The sequence below is a fragment of the Bradysia coprophila genome, unplaced genomic scaffold (assembly GCF_014529535.1).
Source record: "Bradysia coprophila strain Holo2 unplaced genomic scaffold, BU_Bcop_v1 contig_248, whole genome shotgun sequence".
NCBI classification, from domain to species: Eukaryota; Metazoa; Arthropoda; class Insecta; order Diptera; family Sciaridae; genus Bradysia; species Bradysia coprophila.
In genome coordinates, this window is record NW_023503509.1 from 1,621,861 (window position 1) to 1,639,805 (window position 17,945).

General features: G+C 37.2%; 1 protein-coding gene across 2 annotated transcripts in view; it reads left to right on the forward strand.

Annotated features, from left to right (window-relative positions):
* Window positions 1-10,326, forward strand: part of LOC119078320 (rootletin) — a 44,683-nt gene extending 34,357 nt beyond the window's left edge. For both annotated transcript variants that reach the window (XM_037185824.1, XM_037185825.1), the window contains 6 exons: window positions 545-739; window positions 802-1,128; window positions 1,192-1,338; window positions 6,377-9,477; window positions 9,623-9,733; window positions 9,799-10,326. In XM_037185824.1, coding sequence (XP_037041719.1) covers window positions 545-739; window positions 802-1,128; window positions 1,192-1,338; window positions 6,377-9,477; window positions 9,623-9,733; window positions 9,799-9,991 — 4,074 coding nt within the window. In that variant the 3' untranslated portion in view covers window positions 9,992-10,326. The remainder of the gene's footprint in view (window positions 1-544; window positions 740-801; window positions 1,129-1,191; window positions 1,339-6,376; window positions 9,478-9,622; window positions 9,734-9,798) is intronic.
* The last annotated feature ends 7,619 nt before the right edge of the window (window positions 10,327-17,945 follow it).

Genomic DNA, 17,945 nt, shown 5'->3' on the forward strand with positions numbered 1-17,945 from the left:
TGTCAGGGTCAGAAAAAAAGAATGCTTATTTCGTGCTCGCCTCTCATTTATCTGGAAGGCGAAGGAAAAATGAATCATTGCATCCCTTGGCACTCGAAGAAGGTGTAGTTATCTGTTGCAGCTCTTTCACCGTCGGTACCATGCCGTACACATTAAAAATCACTTTCAATTCCTTTCGATTGATGAAATCGTTCACAAATGACAAGCATTTCGCCGTATAGGTTAAACAACCAAGGCAAATTTCGTCGTCGTTCGAGATTGCAGACGACTTGCTCTATACTCATTATAGGTGGACTTTTACCTTGATCATGTTCAAACTGTTCAATCGTTACAATTGATAAATAGAAAAATCTGTGATTACGGTGGATAACACTGACAAGCTCAAGCTTTGAGCATTTTTCCGGGTCTCTTTTTTCGTGAAAAACTTGTTGTTTTTTGTATCTGTCTGAATTTACGCCACCTCTGTACTTATGTCTGAGTTCATTTCATGAGGAAAATTTGTTTCAAATTATCTGAAGATATTAACTGAGGTGATTAAATTTAGGTGGAAGTCATGGAGCAACAAATCAAAGAAATGACACTGTCCATTTCTGATTATGAGGACAAGAAACAGCAGCTGGAAAATGATCTGAAAGCTTCAATCGATAAAATATTTGTTCTTCGTGAAATAATCGCCGAACTAGAGAAGCAAGTGGAAACCAAGTCAGCTAACGAAAATGCTATGAATGAGAAAATCAAGGTACCGACCAATCACTGGACTACACAAATTGTACGGCTAACGCTTTTGTTTTACTCGAACAGTCACTCGAAACATACGCGAATGCTCAGTCCCATACAAACGAATCGCTGCACGATGAAATGGAAAGTTTAAAAACGGAAATGGTGACCAATTATCGTGAAAGAATTTCCAGTCTCGAGGAGCAGCTACAGAACGCTCGACCCAGTGCTGAACAAAGTATGCTCATCGAACAAATATCCAGCCAATTGAAGGAAATCGAGATCAGTCTGGATCGAAAGACCAAAAATTTGGAATCATTACATTCGGCAATTTATTCGGCATCGTGTAGCAGTCCATCCGAAGATGTCTCCGTGAAAGGGCTAATTTCTGTCACCGATTCACCGATCGATGTAAGTATTTCTTTTGCGAAAAAGCTTTGAGATTGAGTTGACTGAAAGAATTCGAAATTTTAGACGCCTCGAACACCTCATTCGTTGCCCGTTGATGATGTACAGCGAATTTTGGAAAAGCTAGTCAAACATAACCGTGCTGAAGAGGCAGCTGTTAAACGGATACGTGATCTCGAAATGCAGATTGGTTCCATTCGAAACAGTTATCTGGTGAGTTTTTTCGTCACATTTTTTTAAAAAGAAACATTTTTCCTACAAACCTAGTGCTTTCCTTGTTTACGCACTGTTGATTGACGTTAAGACCTTTCAAAGTAACTGCTTTTATTCCTTTACTATGTAAATAATGCTACTGAGAAACAGTTGTTCATAGTGTACACTACAAATGAACGTTTTTTTCAGTGAAATGAAGCGTTGATCCACCAATTTTTTACTGTGGAACTTAAGATTGAATTCTTGTATACCCAAGGTCTTCATTAGAACACTTCGAATATCAATTTGATTACACATCTACTCTGATTATAAATTATGTTCCCAATTCAATTCATTTTATCGAACGTGTCGATTATTTTTCTCACACTTCCCATAATTTTATCGAAATTTTTTAAGTGAATCTCAATATTCAATCAACCTCAGTTTTTCCAAACTAAATTTGCGTTTCCACTGGGTTGACGCGTTTCATACATTTACACAATCGCCAAGGAAAGTGTGTCGAAGACACTGTTATCACAGATCAAAACTAGCGCGTATTTATCTTGTTTTCCTGGTTTTTCTTGCGTTGACAGAAAATCTATTTTTGTTCACAATATTATGCGAGACATTAATTCATTTTGCGAGAGACAGTGGGAATGTTTCTCATCGGTCGAAAAAAAAAAACGAAAATATTTTAAATATTTCGCTTCCTTTTGACGAAAATGAGGTCACTGAATTCGGTTGTGGCCTTCAAAGCCAATGTTCATTTTTATTAAAATGTCGTAGGTTAGCCACTGTTTCGATTGGACTAGTAGACGTTCAATTGTATTAGCCTTTGAAAACGTATCTATCTCATTTCGTCACTGTGAGGTCTCATTAAATTTAGGCTGAAACATATGAAGTAAAAGATTTTGGATCAGTTTGTTGAAATTTTTTCGATCAGAAGAAGTAACAGATTCTACAATTGCATCACATTTTACCGATTTTGAATAGTTAATTTCTGTCTCAGTATTTCTGGGAAGATAAATATGAATGATGTAAACTCACTAACAGTAACGTCTGCTCGCGAATATTTGGAAAACAAATTTTCTAAGGTGTTCAGGCCGACCAATTCTCCTGCTGACATACTTTGGCTAAGGTCATTATATTGAAAGAGAACAATATTTTAGTCGTATCTACGTACGTTTCAGCTGTATTACCACCTGGTCCACTCATACAAAGACACTTCTTAAACATGTCTACACAGAAGGATGCAATAGTCACATACTCTTATAGCAGTAGTGAAGAAGTGTTATCACGTATCTTTGCCAGCTAGATTGTATAATTGGACCAGCTGGTAAAACAGATGAACGAAGCTTGTTCACGGCTGACTTCGTAAATTCACAATATTAAATGACAGTCTTCAGTCTTGGTCAGTCGTCGTATAAACGCAGATGTATCGTGATGTATCATGACTAAATCTGTTACTGTTACTTGATTTGTTGAAAGTAATCGTCTAATGTTTGATACAAAATCTATTACTTCTTTCGTCGTAAACATTTATTTTACAATATAAAACTATGTTAACAGGAGGTCAACACTCATTTTTGTCGTTGCTGTCGATAGCAAATGATGACAGATTTGTTCAAGTTCAAATTCGTTCAGGTTACACAATTGTTTTCCCGAAAACATGACCCGCTCCATTTAGAAGTTATTAAATAACTGGGCATTTCAATCAGGGAGGATCATTTTTACCAATGACATTATGAGGACTGTTGGGCAATTCCATAGAGTTGTGATGTGTAGAACGACTAGCTATCTAGGAAGTACAGAATCTAGAAAAATAAGACCAAAAGTTTTGGTTTATGAATCAAGGATCACCGAAGAAAAGAAAGCCGTAGGACATCGGAAATACTCTCAAAATTCCCAAATTACATAGATTTGCCCTGTTTAAAAGTCTTTAATTTTTACCCAAAACGTATCGTGGTTCATTGGCTACACCTCTAGCCAGAGCTCATTCACTTTAACGTTAACAAACGGTTCGACTTTGTGTTTATTTGCCTCTCGATTTTCAAAAATTCCGTCATCCTCTATCTTATAATCACAACAAATTAAAGATACTTTTTCCATCGTAAATATTTCGAAATATTATTGCTTATAATTTTCACTTTGTTTAACTCTAACGGCTGCGTGAGTGTTAGTAAAATATTACTAAAAATAAATGCATGGCTGTGGTATAAGTATACTGAACACGAAATGCAAAGTCGTTGAAAGATCTCTCTCCCGTTGTTCAATTTAAATTTAATTCTTGCTTTTAATTCAACATCAGTATAAAGGAAAAAAAATGAAAAAGATTAATAGGAAAATAAATAATGCTCAACTCGACAATATATACTGCACGATATGCCTACAGTAGTCCATTTAAAAGTGTGTATACCACATAGTGTGACTTGTGAGTCTGCATCTTTTTCTCTCTTTCTCATCTGCACTTGTTCACCAAATTGTCCGTTGAATATTTTCACACAATTTTCTTTTACTCTTCAGTTTTCACTTAATCGTCGACAGATTACAAGTCTCGTGCCATTCGGCGATTTTTTTTGCTGTTGTTAGAATCTCTTACTTCTTTGTCGGAAATAGAGATTAGTGCATGTGTTGGCTTTGAAAACAATATCTGTGCGGTCCGTTTGATAAACTACCGAACTAATTGAGTCGTCATAGTAGATAACTATTTAAGTGTTAACGATCGTGAGAATTGGACAGAGGTTTTTTTTGCGTCACTATAATGATGTGACATGATTGCTCTTTAAGTGGAAATTTCAGTTAAATCTTTCTTGGTTTGTTTGTGTGTTCCGCTGGTATCGACGGCGAACGGATCATGAATTTTAACAGATTCATCATTGGTAATGTAAGTTTGACGATTGTGAGTGTTTGCTCAAATTGTTTTTTTTTTTGAAATGGTAATCGTCATAACTCTGTTTCGTTTATATTTTGTTTATCTGAAATGTTTCTATTTTTAACGCTCAAGTCTGCTGTGGGATATTTATTGCTTGACTGCATCAATCGACAGTTGTTTTTTGATGTTTGAAATTCCCTTCGCCTTTGTTAGTATTTATATCATGCCATGAAAAGAGCAAAGAGTTAGGACTGTACTTTGATCTCAAATCGTTTTTTAATTCAGTTTTCCAATCATTAAAAAAAAGTTTAGACATATAATGTTCGGGAAACCGAACCTGATTTCGACCCGAGTCTAAACTAAGATTTCAGGTTCGACCCAAACTTGATCTGAACCTGAAATTGTTCATTTTGGTTTAATTTATTTATTTTTATCAACGGCAATACAGCTTACTGATAATTATGGTAGAGAAACATAGTAGTACGAAATGAGAAAAACAAAAAACAAAAGTTAAGGCTTCAATCGAACCCGAACCTGAAATGGTTTGACCCGAATATGACCCGAAGTACACTTTCAGGGTTGACCCTACGTTCAGGTTTGACCCGAAATTTTCGTAAAATTTTCGGATTACCCGAACCAGACCTGATCAATCCAGAAAATTTCAGGTTCAGATTAATTTTGTTTCCAACCCCGAACGTCGAGCCTGAAATTTTAGTTCAAGTTTGAGTGGAAATCCGGTTCGGTTCGCTTCAATCTGAATTGAAACAAATCAGCTCGAGCCCGAGCCGAGCCTCGGAAACAATGCAAATTTCATAATTTTCGTTTTGACACTGATGACTATACTCGGACACCCTATTATCCTACCAATGGAAGTCGTTAGTTTTTTTTTCTTTGTAATAATCAATCGTATCAGACGTCGAGATTAAGTTTTATATTTGCAGCAACTGTTCTGCTTGAATATTGAGCAGATTTTATTTGTTTATTCAAATAATTTCAAGAAATTGTGCAATTAACAGGCATACACGGAAAACATTTCTCTTGCTTTGAACAATGTTCTGGATCGATTAAATTAAATTACATGTTGAGTTGAGAGTGCAACGACTTATTACAAAATTACGGAGTGAATTTCGACTGGTTAGTTTTTTAAAATCTGTTGCAATCTTCGGTATCGATTTTCAAATTCAATTGGAATGTAAAATCTATTCTGGGACGCTGTTTTCGCAGACTGTAAAGATCGTTTTAAATTTGATACAGGGAACGTATCTGAAATTTAGACATGAATTTGCTGCAGCCTTTTTTCAGTTGGTCTAGTCAAACGAACAAAACTGCTTATATTTGACCCGTATAAAAGCACTTCTATTGGTGTGAATGTGTGAATGGTTCAGCTGAAAAACAGATGACACAAATTTATGTCTAAATTTCACTAAAGTCCCCTGTATGTTAACAATCAAAATTTTCGCCGATCAACCGTTTTGACAAAGTGTCTTTACAGCTCTCCAAATTTTCCAATCTCCAACTGTAAAATAAACATCAAAAGCGCCTCTCAAACGTGAAAACCAAGTTCATACTAGATTACCATCGTCTGAAAAATGAATTGTTGTAGAAATCATCTAATTAATCAAACATTTACTTAAATCAAAAACTATAGCCGTTGAGAGATGAATCATTTTTTGTATTCAAAACTGAAATTTAACGCATAAATTGAGAGCAATGACCGCATTCTTTTAATGCCTATGTACTGCATAGCCCGCATGTAAAACGTAAATTGATAGAAAGGAAGTTGTTTTTTATCGGAAAAGAGAACCTCAATATATTCAAAACAAGTACAAATCGCATGTAAACAAAATGAAAGTACGATGAGTGTTGTGTGCACATTGTGGTTGTTTTTTGTCTGTAGATAAAGCCAATTTACTGATGCGAATGGGCGAAATAGTGTTGACGTACGATTGAGTGTAATCTTCTTTTACTTTGATTTAGAATATTCATGCAAGACGGTCAACCGAAATTCTTCTTATCTAAAAAAAAGGCTCCTTTATTTATCCAACGCTTTACCAATTTAGTCATAGTCAAGAAAACGATTTAATTAATCAAGCTCCAAACAATGTTACCTTATGAACGTCGTTCCATAATCATTGTAAATTCATACTCAACGAACACTAACTCTTCAACTAATTTCGTTAATTACAGGAACTCCAACAAGAACGTGACAATTTGCAAGAGAAAATGACGGAGCAAATTCTACGGATATCTACGCTACAGTCCCGTTTGGACGAACAACGTCACCGAGCCGAGGAGCTGAATCGTCAGAGTACATCCGATCTGAACATCAAAGTCTACGATCTTCAGTCGAAGCTGAACAATGTGGAAGAGAAACTCGTCGCTCGTGAGAAACAAATTGCAACGTTAAAGGATCACCTGGAACAAAGCAAAGTGATAATCGATCGATTGGAAGCGGATTTGGCGAAGGGTGGCGGTGGTGAAGAGAAAATCGGTAAATTGGAAATGGATCTGCAAGCAAAATCGGATGAGAATCGAAAATTGAAAGAGAAAATCAGCAGCGAAATGATAAATAAGTTAGCGTTGCCCGATTTAATGGAAACAATGATGGCTGACAAGGACGAGGAGCTTGATCAACTTAAGGAACAACTTGCCGAAAAGCAAAAGGAGCTTCAAGTTTACCTTAGCCTGAACTTAGACGCCAATCAACTGGATATCCTGAAGAAACATTGCAAAGAAGCGTCTGACGGTAAAATGAGTGCTAGGACATTGAGTGATATAATTTCGCTAACCGAATACGATGAACCGGATTTGGTCCGGAAGACCGTTGACTCAACAGTACAATTCAGTAATATGGATTCAACGATTGCAGTTCCAGCGAAAATGAGTATTATCGAACCGTCACCCATTATGTACGGTGCTTATGATGATTCGATACCGTCACCTAAACCGAGAAAACTAAACTTCACCGACGATTCATCATCTGCCAGCAGACCCAATGAGACTGTAGTTGTTGCTCCCGATGGATCCACACTGCCTAAAATCGATGAAACACGGGTCGACGAATTGCAGGCTGAAATAGCTAGATTGCAGGAGAAACTGTCTGTAGTGCCGGTATTGGAAGATGAAGTGGAAAGTTTGAAAATGTCCCTGGAATCGGTGACAAATGAAAAGGGCTTACTGAAAGAAGAACTCAAATCCAAAACGGATGATGCTTCGAATCTAAACTTGGATTTGCAAGCAAAAAATAAACTTCTGAATGCATTGGTGGTGGAGAAGAAGCAGCTGCAAGCTGAATTCGATGAGATTAAATTCAAATTGAACAAATTGGCCAATATTCAAACGGAAATGGACAATTTGAATGAGCAGCTGAAGGAACGTGATGATGACATTACGGCTCTGCACGATAAACTTGATCAGAAGGGCAGAGAATGCGAAGAACTGTTAAGCAAAATCGATAAACTGAAAACAACCAGCGTCTTGAATGAACAACTAATGGAGCAAATCGACGTCTATGGACAACAAATACAGTCGTTGAGTAAGACCTTGTCACATAAGGATGAAATGCTGACGAAACACGACAAGGAGTTACTAAACTATTCGGAGAACGAGATTCGTTACCTGGACAAAATACGAACTTTGGAAGACCAGGTTCTGATGCTGTCCACTGACCAAAATCTGCTGAAAAAGGAGTTGGAGACGACGAGAAATGATCTGTACGAAAAAATGATTGATTACGAGCACAATAAACTGGAACTGAATCAGAGAGATGAAAAGATTGAAGAACTGAAAGACATCCTGAGCGATTCGAAGAGTCCTCGCAGTGTGGAGGACATGCGAATCGAAATACGACGGGAGCAAGAGAAGAATGTTAAACTTCAGAACGAGATAGATCGGTTGAAAGTAGCACTCAATCGCCAAGAGAATTCCAGTAGTCCGAAACCTTTGTCCTTAGATGAAATTGCCGAACGTGTGGAAAAGGAATTGAATTATTCGGCCCAGTTAGACGACAACATTTTGAAGGCCATCGAAAGTGATGAGATCAATTCGGATGACGATAATTTCGAGCGCACGAGACAGCCGTCGACTGATGTCGCTTTCTCTGAATTGAATGATTTGAAGAGAGATTTGAATTTGGAGCGGAACAATTGCTCGAAATTGCAGAGCTTATTGGATAAGGAGAAGAAAAATTCCGAGGCCATTCAGCAGCATGATGCTGAGATCATTGACACAATGCGTTTGCGACTTCAGGCTGCATTAGAACATGAGACTGAGTTACAGAAAATATTAGACAGTGAACGAGCGAAAGGTGAACGATTAACATCGCAGCTTCTCGTCTATCAGAGAACGACATCTCGTGAAAATAGTCTGATCTTAAAATCTCCACCAGAATCACCGCGACGTACTCAACGAAGTGACGCCGATTCAGAACTGGCGATTCGTTTACAAAGTGAAATAAAATTGTTGACTGCGCAGAATGATCGGGAACGGGAAAGAGTCAACGACATCGAAAGAGTAATGGAGAGAGAAAAGCATCGATTCGAAAAGGAGTTGATGGATCGCAAGGAATACGGCGAACAAATGAAACGTGAAATGGATAGAGTTTTGAAGGAGAAAGAGCAGCTGGCATTGGATCTCGAACATGCGCAAGAAAGACTAATTCTTTCATCGCGTGAAATCGAAAGCCTTGAACAGCGACTGGCCAATCTACAGGAAGTGGAATCCCGTCGTGCAGCTCTTCGCGGAAGAGAGCGACAAGAATCCACACAAAATGCCGTAGACGTGCACGAATTGAAGGCCAAACTTTCGGCTGTTGAAAGGGAACGTGATTCACTTATCGATAAAGTCTCTGTTCTACGTGGTGACATTGAACGAAGTGCACGAAGAGAAGCGCAACTGACCGACGCGTTGGTGAAAGAACAATCCGGCGACGGCATCGTTCCGAAACAATTCCTGCAAAAACTCAACAACATGAACAGTCTCATCGTCGACAATACCAAAGAAAATCGCCAAATGGGCGAAACGTTGCAAATTTTGACAGAAGAGAGACGAGCTCTGCAGCAGAGAGTGGCCGATTTGGAAATGCGAAATCGTGCATTTAATCGAGAAGAATTGGAGGAACGAGCACAGCATTTGTTTGGAAAGTATCTGCGTGTGGAAAGCTTCCGCAAAGCTTTAGTTCATCAAAAGAGATATCTTGTGTTGGTGCTGCAGACCTATCAAGAGAACGAAGCGAAAGCAATGAATATGCTTCACGGGCAGTACGCGGCAAAGAAACCGAAATCATTCAAGTGAGTAATTTGCATTTCTGTTCTGCAAGGAGGATTTGGGGGATTAAGTTTTGATGATTATCTGTCTCACGGATGCAACTACCCCCTCTCCATCACTCGATCCATCGTAACACAACACTTAATTCTCAATTTTCTTCCTACTTAGAGCTGCAGTTTTAGTTGTCATCGCCATCGAACGAATGAAATACATCGTCCGTCGCTGGCACACCGGCAAACGACTCGCGACAAAAGCCGTTTTCACCAACTCAGTACCAAGGTAAGAAAAATCCAAACTCATCGTCACATGACTCCTCATACAATTCCAATCACTTTCTCTCTCAGACGTTCAGCGTCAGCAACACTCTCATTTAACAATTGGTCACGTCCAGAAAATCCACAATCACCGCCCAGTCGTGATACCCGTCAGTCATTTCCGTCAATTAGTCGATCTCCGTTGATGTCACCAATGCGCCCACTACAATCACCGAACATCATTGCTGAATGCTCGGAACGTTTGGAAAAGCAGTGGCATTGAGCTCTCTATATGTTGTAATTTATTAAGTTTTAGCAACAATTTAGTACAAAGATCCGAATCAACAGCCTTATGATATACACATGAAACATATTTGCCTGGATAAGCGACACCAATTGTGTGGTGAATATTCCCGAATCAAAGATTTCGTTTCAAGAGTTGTCTTTAGTTAGAACCAGTCATGCGTTGGAAGGTGGATGACTCGTTTCGTTTTAATTAAATTATTTTTTTTTCTTTGTTAAGTCAGTATTAAAATTTCACTGATTTGTGCCAGATGAGATCTCCTTAGCAAACGGAATTTTGCTTCGTTTTTAATGTTACCCCCGGTTTAGTCGAGAGAAAAAAAGATTTTTTTTTCACCCGTTGCGTTACTGTGTTTTTGTATTCATTTCTTTATCGGGAAAATATTCATTTATCTGTAATAAGCTTGTCCCATTTTGTAGTTGAATTAATTATAAGAATTTGAAAATTTGAAAAGAAATTATTTTTAATTAAACGGAAAAGAGTTGAATTTTTCTAGTTAATTTTGTGGTTTCATTTCATTCTGATATCCGTGAGACTCGCTCAGTATGCCAGTGGTAAAGCACAAATGTACTCGGTGGATTTCATGCGGATTTGCATCTCCGAACAGCACAAATTCGGCTAATTTAAAATCAACTTAATCGCCTTGTAGAACGCTCAACACTGGAAGGAAGAATGAATTTGCGAAAATTTAGAATAACTGAGATTCAAATCACTTCTGAATGGAATGAATATGGCTCTATAGAATCGTTTTGTAGTTTGTAAAACCACTTTGTTTAGTTGCTAATTTATATTTGGTAGTAGAGTTGTGAAAATAGGCCCGTGTCGTATGGTAAAAAAGGAATTTGTAAACTTAAAATTGAATAACTTCATAAATTAATAGCCGATTTATTTGGAAGAGTGAAGGTACGTAGGTCCAACCATAATGCTGCGATAGATACCCAAAAAAGGTTGAAAGGTGGTAACGTAGTATCTGTGGACACTCCTGGCAGATCACTATTCAATATTCAATGTCAAATTTGTTTAGTAGTTGCTGTCCAAGAGATTCCGAAGCCGAAAACCAAAATTGATTTTCGATGTCTAGCGCTTCCATACAAGGACCTTTCCACTTATTTGGGGTATATGTCACAGCGTCTTTGTAAGCATTACAAACCTTCATACTTCCAAATATGGCTTTCCTTTGATTGAATCGGTCAACCTGATTGGCCTAGAAAACTAAAGCTGGAGTGGCGTTTACTACTATAGCAACGATATGTACAAGGGAAGACTACTGAGTGATTAGTAGTCACACTAACTTGAAATCATAGCTTGTAATCGTGAAAATGTATTCGAGAATTGTCATGAATTTTGACCAAGTTTAGCGATTTTTGTGCCTTTGTGTTCACGAAAATCGTAAAGATTCACGAATACGTTTTCACGATTACAGGATCTGTTCTGCTTAATATCACCTTCGATAATGATCTAATGCCTGCATCTATGCAATTCGATTGAGTGAATTTGCTTGCATTACCTCTACTATAGCCTGTTCCGAGCCTCCTAAAGAATTTGTTAGTGGGTCTAGAGCCAAAAAACTGGGAGGTGCGGGAAAACAGGTAAATTAAGAAAATATGCTTTCTTGTCAATATCTTTCATTTGACATTTTGTACACCATTTTTGAGCCGAGCGCAAACATCCAGAGATATGCTTGAAAAACTAGTGTAGAACATGCTGTTTTGCATGTTTTCTCGCCAATAGCTACTGATCGGTCAACCAGATACTAATTCTAAAATGTATTCAGATTCGTCTTGTTAATACCTTTCGTTCTACGAAAGCTTTACATAATGTAAAATTTATTGCGGCATTAGTACAAAATCACAGGTTAATACCTTTCGTTTGATGTATCGTTTTTAAGCGAAAACATTCAAAGATATGCTTGAAAAACAGGCAAAACAAAACAAAAACCCTGTTCCCCGAACGACTCCAAACACGTCATGTAAACTTTGTTCAGCTAAATACGGCGCTTTTGTAGTTTTATTGTTTTCCCGCACCTCCCACAACAACAGTAGAAACAACTTTTTGAAACATACACAGGTTTCGGTACTCTAGTGAATGGCCTGACTTGATTTGAATGCTATTCACACGTAGCCTACGCCATAATATTACCCCATTTGCTCTGCGAGCTTTATTTTTGAACAAAAGTTGCAATGGGTGGATTGTGAGGGTAAAATGTATATCTCATCCTCGAACATCCAAATTGGTGTCGAAATGATAGCATTGACACCAAATGAAGTATGAAAATTATAATTTCTATTAAAGGGATGACGTGCAATACAAGCTTATAAAATTCGAAAATTTGACTCGTCTGACACGGTTTTTTGTTTCAATAAATCGTTGAACTGCATTTTCGACGACGTGTGATGGCTACACCAAACCTATTCTCCTTACGACCTTCTTCTTCTCTTCTTCTTTTTCAGCCTGTTTCTGTCCACTGCTGGATGTAGGCCTCTCCAACTTCTTTCCATTTCGTACGATCCATTGCCATTTGCTGCCAGTTTGTACCTGCAATATTCTTAATTCCGTTTGTCCATCTCTCTGCACGGAAAATTCAGCAAATTCGACATTTGTTGTGTGCTGCATATATTTGCTGCAGACTGAATAATGTTCCCGGTTGCTGTATTACAATAAACATGTAATATGAATATTTTCAAAATATTGTTCCGGCAACAATATTATTCAGCTCGTAGGAATACTGTGAGGTTCCCAGGTATATATTTGCTGTGTGCTGAATTATATCTTCAAATTAGGTGTGGGATGTATTACTGAACTATACCTGCATGCCGAATATTGACTAAATTGTACTATCGAACTATACCTGCATACTGAATATTGACTAAATGAATAAAGTCGTCTGTATTTAGAATGGAATATGCAACAATTTTATTGTTTTAATGAAATAAAAGGAAGATCTCAAGAACATACGCATAAAGATGATTATCAAATCTAATTTTATTCCTTCATTTAAAGTTATTTCTATTTTTACCGAATTAATATGCAATGATAATGTTTCATTTATGTATTTCAATAGAAATTTTGACGAACGAACTTTTAAATCCATTTGCGGTGTTAAAGGCTTTTGAAATGTTAACAGAAATAATTGTTGGTATTCAGCAATTAATTCGCGTAATAGATGCTCACTATTAATGTGAACAGTTTTTTTGTAGAACGATTAAAAAAAAACCTCTAATTCAGAACCAGGCTCAGAATTAAAATAATAATATCCGATGACATTGCTTATTGGGGAGAAGTACTACATTTCATAGAAAATAAATTCAATTAAATGTTGTTGCATAACCCATTCTAAATACGGACGACTTTATTCATTTAGTCAATATTCAGCATGCAGGCATAAATATGCCTGTGTGCTGCATAAAGTAAAGGAACAACGGTTCGAAATAAGACTGCCACTATATGCAAGCAGTATAGCAGCAGTGGTAAAGTCGTTAACAGTCAGAAACTGAGGTTAAGCATCGATGGTCGCGGTCCGTACTTGGGTGGGTGACCAGAAAAAACGTAAGCAAAAATAAAAAAATCTCTTTACAAATTAAATTTGATGAATTTAAATATAAATCTACGGCTAATAACAAATAATAATAAAAAAATTGAAAATAAAAAAAAAAAAAAAAATTAAGTTTTTTGGTTTTTGTTTTTTTTGCTAACGCAAATAAAATTGATAAAGTTAATTAAATCAATTTCTTCTATTAAACGATAAATTAGGTTGTGTATTGAATTGAAAAAAATGGCGTCATTTTTTATTATAAAACAGGCATACACTAAGACCTGCTGAAAAATAATATCCAGCACACAACAACAATATTCATTAGGCGGGCATTGTATGATCCTCAGATCAATATGCAGCACACAACTAATGTTCTATAATCGTGAAGCTGTTCCCGATTTCTTCGTCTGGGGTGCATATATGAGTTTTCCGTGTGGTGGTCTACCGCTCGTCTTTTATATGGTCGCCAGTACATGTCCGAAGATAGTCCAAGTCCAAAATTTAGAACCCGCCTCCTGTAGAAGAAAAGACCCGCCTCTTTTCAATTTAAGTTCATAATGTTAACGTTAAAGGTGTGTCTAATTTAAGAGAAATAGGCGTGGCTTTAAAACGGGCAGTCTATTTTAATAAAATAAAATATTTCTTACCGATTCTGGACTGTCCAACTTTTTTCGCGAGTCTTATTTCTGGACTGTCCAACTTTTTCTTCGACTCTTATTTCTGGACAGTCCCATTTTCTACTTACGAATCAATTCTGGACTGTCCAACTTTTTTCGCGAGTCTTATTTCTGGACTGTCCAACTTTTTCTTCGACTCTTATTTCTGGACAGTCCAATTTTCTACTTACGAATCAATTCTGGACTGTCCAACTTTTTTCGCGAGTCTTATTTCTGGACTGTCCAACATTTTCTTCGACTCTTATTTCTGGACAGTCCAATTTTCTACTTACGAATCAATTCTGGACTGTCCAACTTTTTTCGCGAGTCTTATTTCTGGACTGTCCAACTTTTTCTTCGAATCTTATTTCTGGACAGTCCAATTTTCTACTTACGAATCAATTCTGGACTGTCCAACTTTTTTCGCAAGTCTTATTTCTGGACTGTCCAACTTTTTCTTCGAATCTTATTTCTGGACAGTCCAATTTTCTACTTACGAATCAATTCTGGACCGTCCAACTTTTTTCGCGAGTCTTATTTCTGGACTGTCCAACTTTTTCTTCGAATCTTATTTCTGGACAGTCCAATTTTCTACTTACGAATCAATTCTGGACTGTCCAACTTTTTCGCGAGTCTTATTTCTGGACTGTCCAACATTTTCTTCGAATCTTATTTCTGGACAGTCCAATTTTCTACTTACGAATCAATTCTGGACTGTCCAACTTTTTTCGCGAGTCTTATTTCTGGACTGTCCAACTTTTTCTTCGACTCTTATTTCTGGACAGTCCAATTTTCTACTTACGAATCAATTCTGGACTGTCCAACTTTTTTCGCGAGTCTTATTTCTGGACTGTCCAACTTTTTTCGCGAGTCGTATTTCTGGACTGTCCAACTTTTTTCGCGAGTCTTATTTCTGGACTGTCCAACTTTTTCTTCGACTCTTATTTCTGGACAGTCCAATTTTCTACTTACGAATCAATTCTGGACTGTCCAACTTTTTTCGCTAGTCTTATTTCTGGACTGTCCAACTTTTTCTTCGACTCTTATTTCTGGACAGTCCAATTTTCTACTTACGAATCAATTCTGGACTGTCAGTCCAGTCCAGAATCGGTAAGAAATATTTTATTTTATTAAAATGGACTGCCTGTTTTAAAGACACGGCTATTTCACTTAAATTAGACACACCTTTAACGTTAACATTATGAACTTAAATTGAAAAGAGGCTGGTCCTTTCTTCTACAGGAGGCGGGTTCTAAATTTTGGACTTGGACTAAGTTCGGAGATATATAAAATTCAATTTATCTTCAAAACCGCCCGCCGACTTTTTTCTTTCTTTAGGCCTAAAATGATCAGGACATCATTACTAATAATAATTCGGAGAAAAAATTACTTTGCATTACACTTTTAATTAAACTTTGTTCAACCACACCGTGGGATACGCCTCGAGTCTCTAAAATGTACAGAAAAACAGAACTTTAAGTCGATAGTCATGAAAATGCGTCGAATTATTTAATCGAAACGGATTACTAATTATTTCGTTGTATTTCGACATGTTGGAGGAACATTTATCGAAAATTTGAGCCATCTCCAGTTGTACTCATATTACAAGCTATGTAAACTGTGTCATGTTTAGAATTGCAAACCTATAAAGACATATTCATGCAGATAGCAATTCCAAAAGCTAAGAGGAGACACACTTCTGTCGATGGTGAACATGACTGGGGATAAAAAGATGAAAGGCAGAGTTTTCAAGTGAATTTTGTTGATTCGAGGCGAAGCCGCGGTCAATAAACACACGAAAACGAGACTTTTCATCTTTTTATCGCAAGTTGTGTAATCGATTTTACATGCTGAGGGCGTCGAAAGACGTGCTTCCAACATGAAACGTAGGGTTTTCGACGCATGAATCATGTAAATGTCATTTTTGTACGGACTTTCTTTACAATTAATTTCCGTCCAGACTGCAAAATTTTATGGCCGTTCACCGACGTCTTCCCGAGAAAAATTAAAGGAAATAGACAGAAAAGAAATTCATTGTTGCGACGCCGTCATTTTGGAGGTTTCAGTATGGAAGTTGTTGATTTTGAAAATGGATTATCTCCGCTTCCTGTGCACCGATTTTGATGAGTCGCGTTTGTTTTAGATTTCAAGGGAGAAACTGGTGGAGATCCACAATGTGCGACGAAATCCATTCTGTGGAACTGTTGACGTATTGTCTTGGATCGAGCTCCGTTAGCAGAAAATATTTTTTTTTGTTGAAAAATTGGTTATTCCGAGCAAACGGAAATGTTTGAGAATCGGCTTGAATTTAATTAAAATTTTAAATCAACTTACCTCATTGATGTATTCCATTTTGAGGACTGTCTTAACACTGGCTCGAAATAAATTACAGTTTAACTGGACACTGACACCTAGCAAAAAACGTCTGTACAGTTGGAAATCTGAACCAGAAATGAACTGCTAAGGATGAGCGTTTCAATAGACAAATTAACAGCTGAACATAACGGGAAAGGGAAAAAGAAGAATGTAAAATAAATATGTGCCAAAAAGTGTCGAAAATGTCAATGAATGGTTGCGATGCTAATGACTTTATAGGGGCGCAGCAGCAAGGAAAGAATTAAAAAAAAGATTTTAAGAAAATTTAATGGACGAAACGAAAAATAGTTTCGTACAAGGTGCACAAGGTACACACACGGAATTTCGAAAACCGACACATTTTCTGTTTCTGTGTTTTACTTGAATTTCTCATTGCTCCATATAAAATTAACATAAAATTACACGCAAAATGCACAAAAAGACCACCAAACGACGAAATAGAAAATGGGTCGGTTTTCAAAATTCTGCGACTGTACCTAACTATTGTCCACTGTACTATGAAAATGATCGAAAATTTGTGCGACTTCTTCGCGTTGCAATGACAATATTGCGGTTAGCATTTCGACTACACAGCCTCTATCACTTTCAAATTAACGAATGTAAAGAACGTAAACCGTATGTCGGGGTCATTAGAATGTGGAAAACTCCAAAATGAATGATTTGGTTAGGGCGGACCCATTCTCACCGTAAACGTTTTAGTGTCAAAGCTTATTACCTAAGTGAATAGAAATGTTTTTGTTCCATTTTTGGTATGAACGACGAATAAAGAAATGGAAATTTTGTTTAAATCAAGTCAAAATCAAGGGAAATATATTGGCGGAGGTAATGTCATGTGTAACCGAATCACATATCTCAATGGCAAACCTTGGTCAAAGTAACACCAAATGCCAAATGTAATAGAAAGATTTGGCATTTGGTTATTTTGTGGCGAATAATTTCGCATTCGTCGTTGTATGTAGGCACAGCTTTCGACATAATTTATGGTGAAGATGAGAGGTCGAATGTCGGGAAAGTATTTCTTGATTTTTCCCTTATTTTCCCAAAAATATTTGCAAAATTCGTGAAAATGTAGAAAAGTCTAGCAAAATGATTTCCGCAAAATGGTCTCTGATTGTTGCCGTGAGGGTCGCAATTAATGATAAACTTAGGCAGTCTAAACTTACGCTGCACTCGATTCACACCGGAACTTGGGTCCAGTGGATTTTTCTAGATTGGCATTTCTGTCAGTGGTTTATCGACTTTGCATTGTCCCGTCTTCTCTTCTGCCTGTAATGTCTATAGACGGCTCATCCTCAACGAGAAAGAAAAGCAATTCCAACTGTTCCTTGTGAACTATGAAGTCTGAAGTTCTGAAAAGCCTTCGTCGATA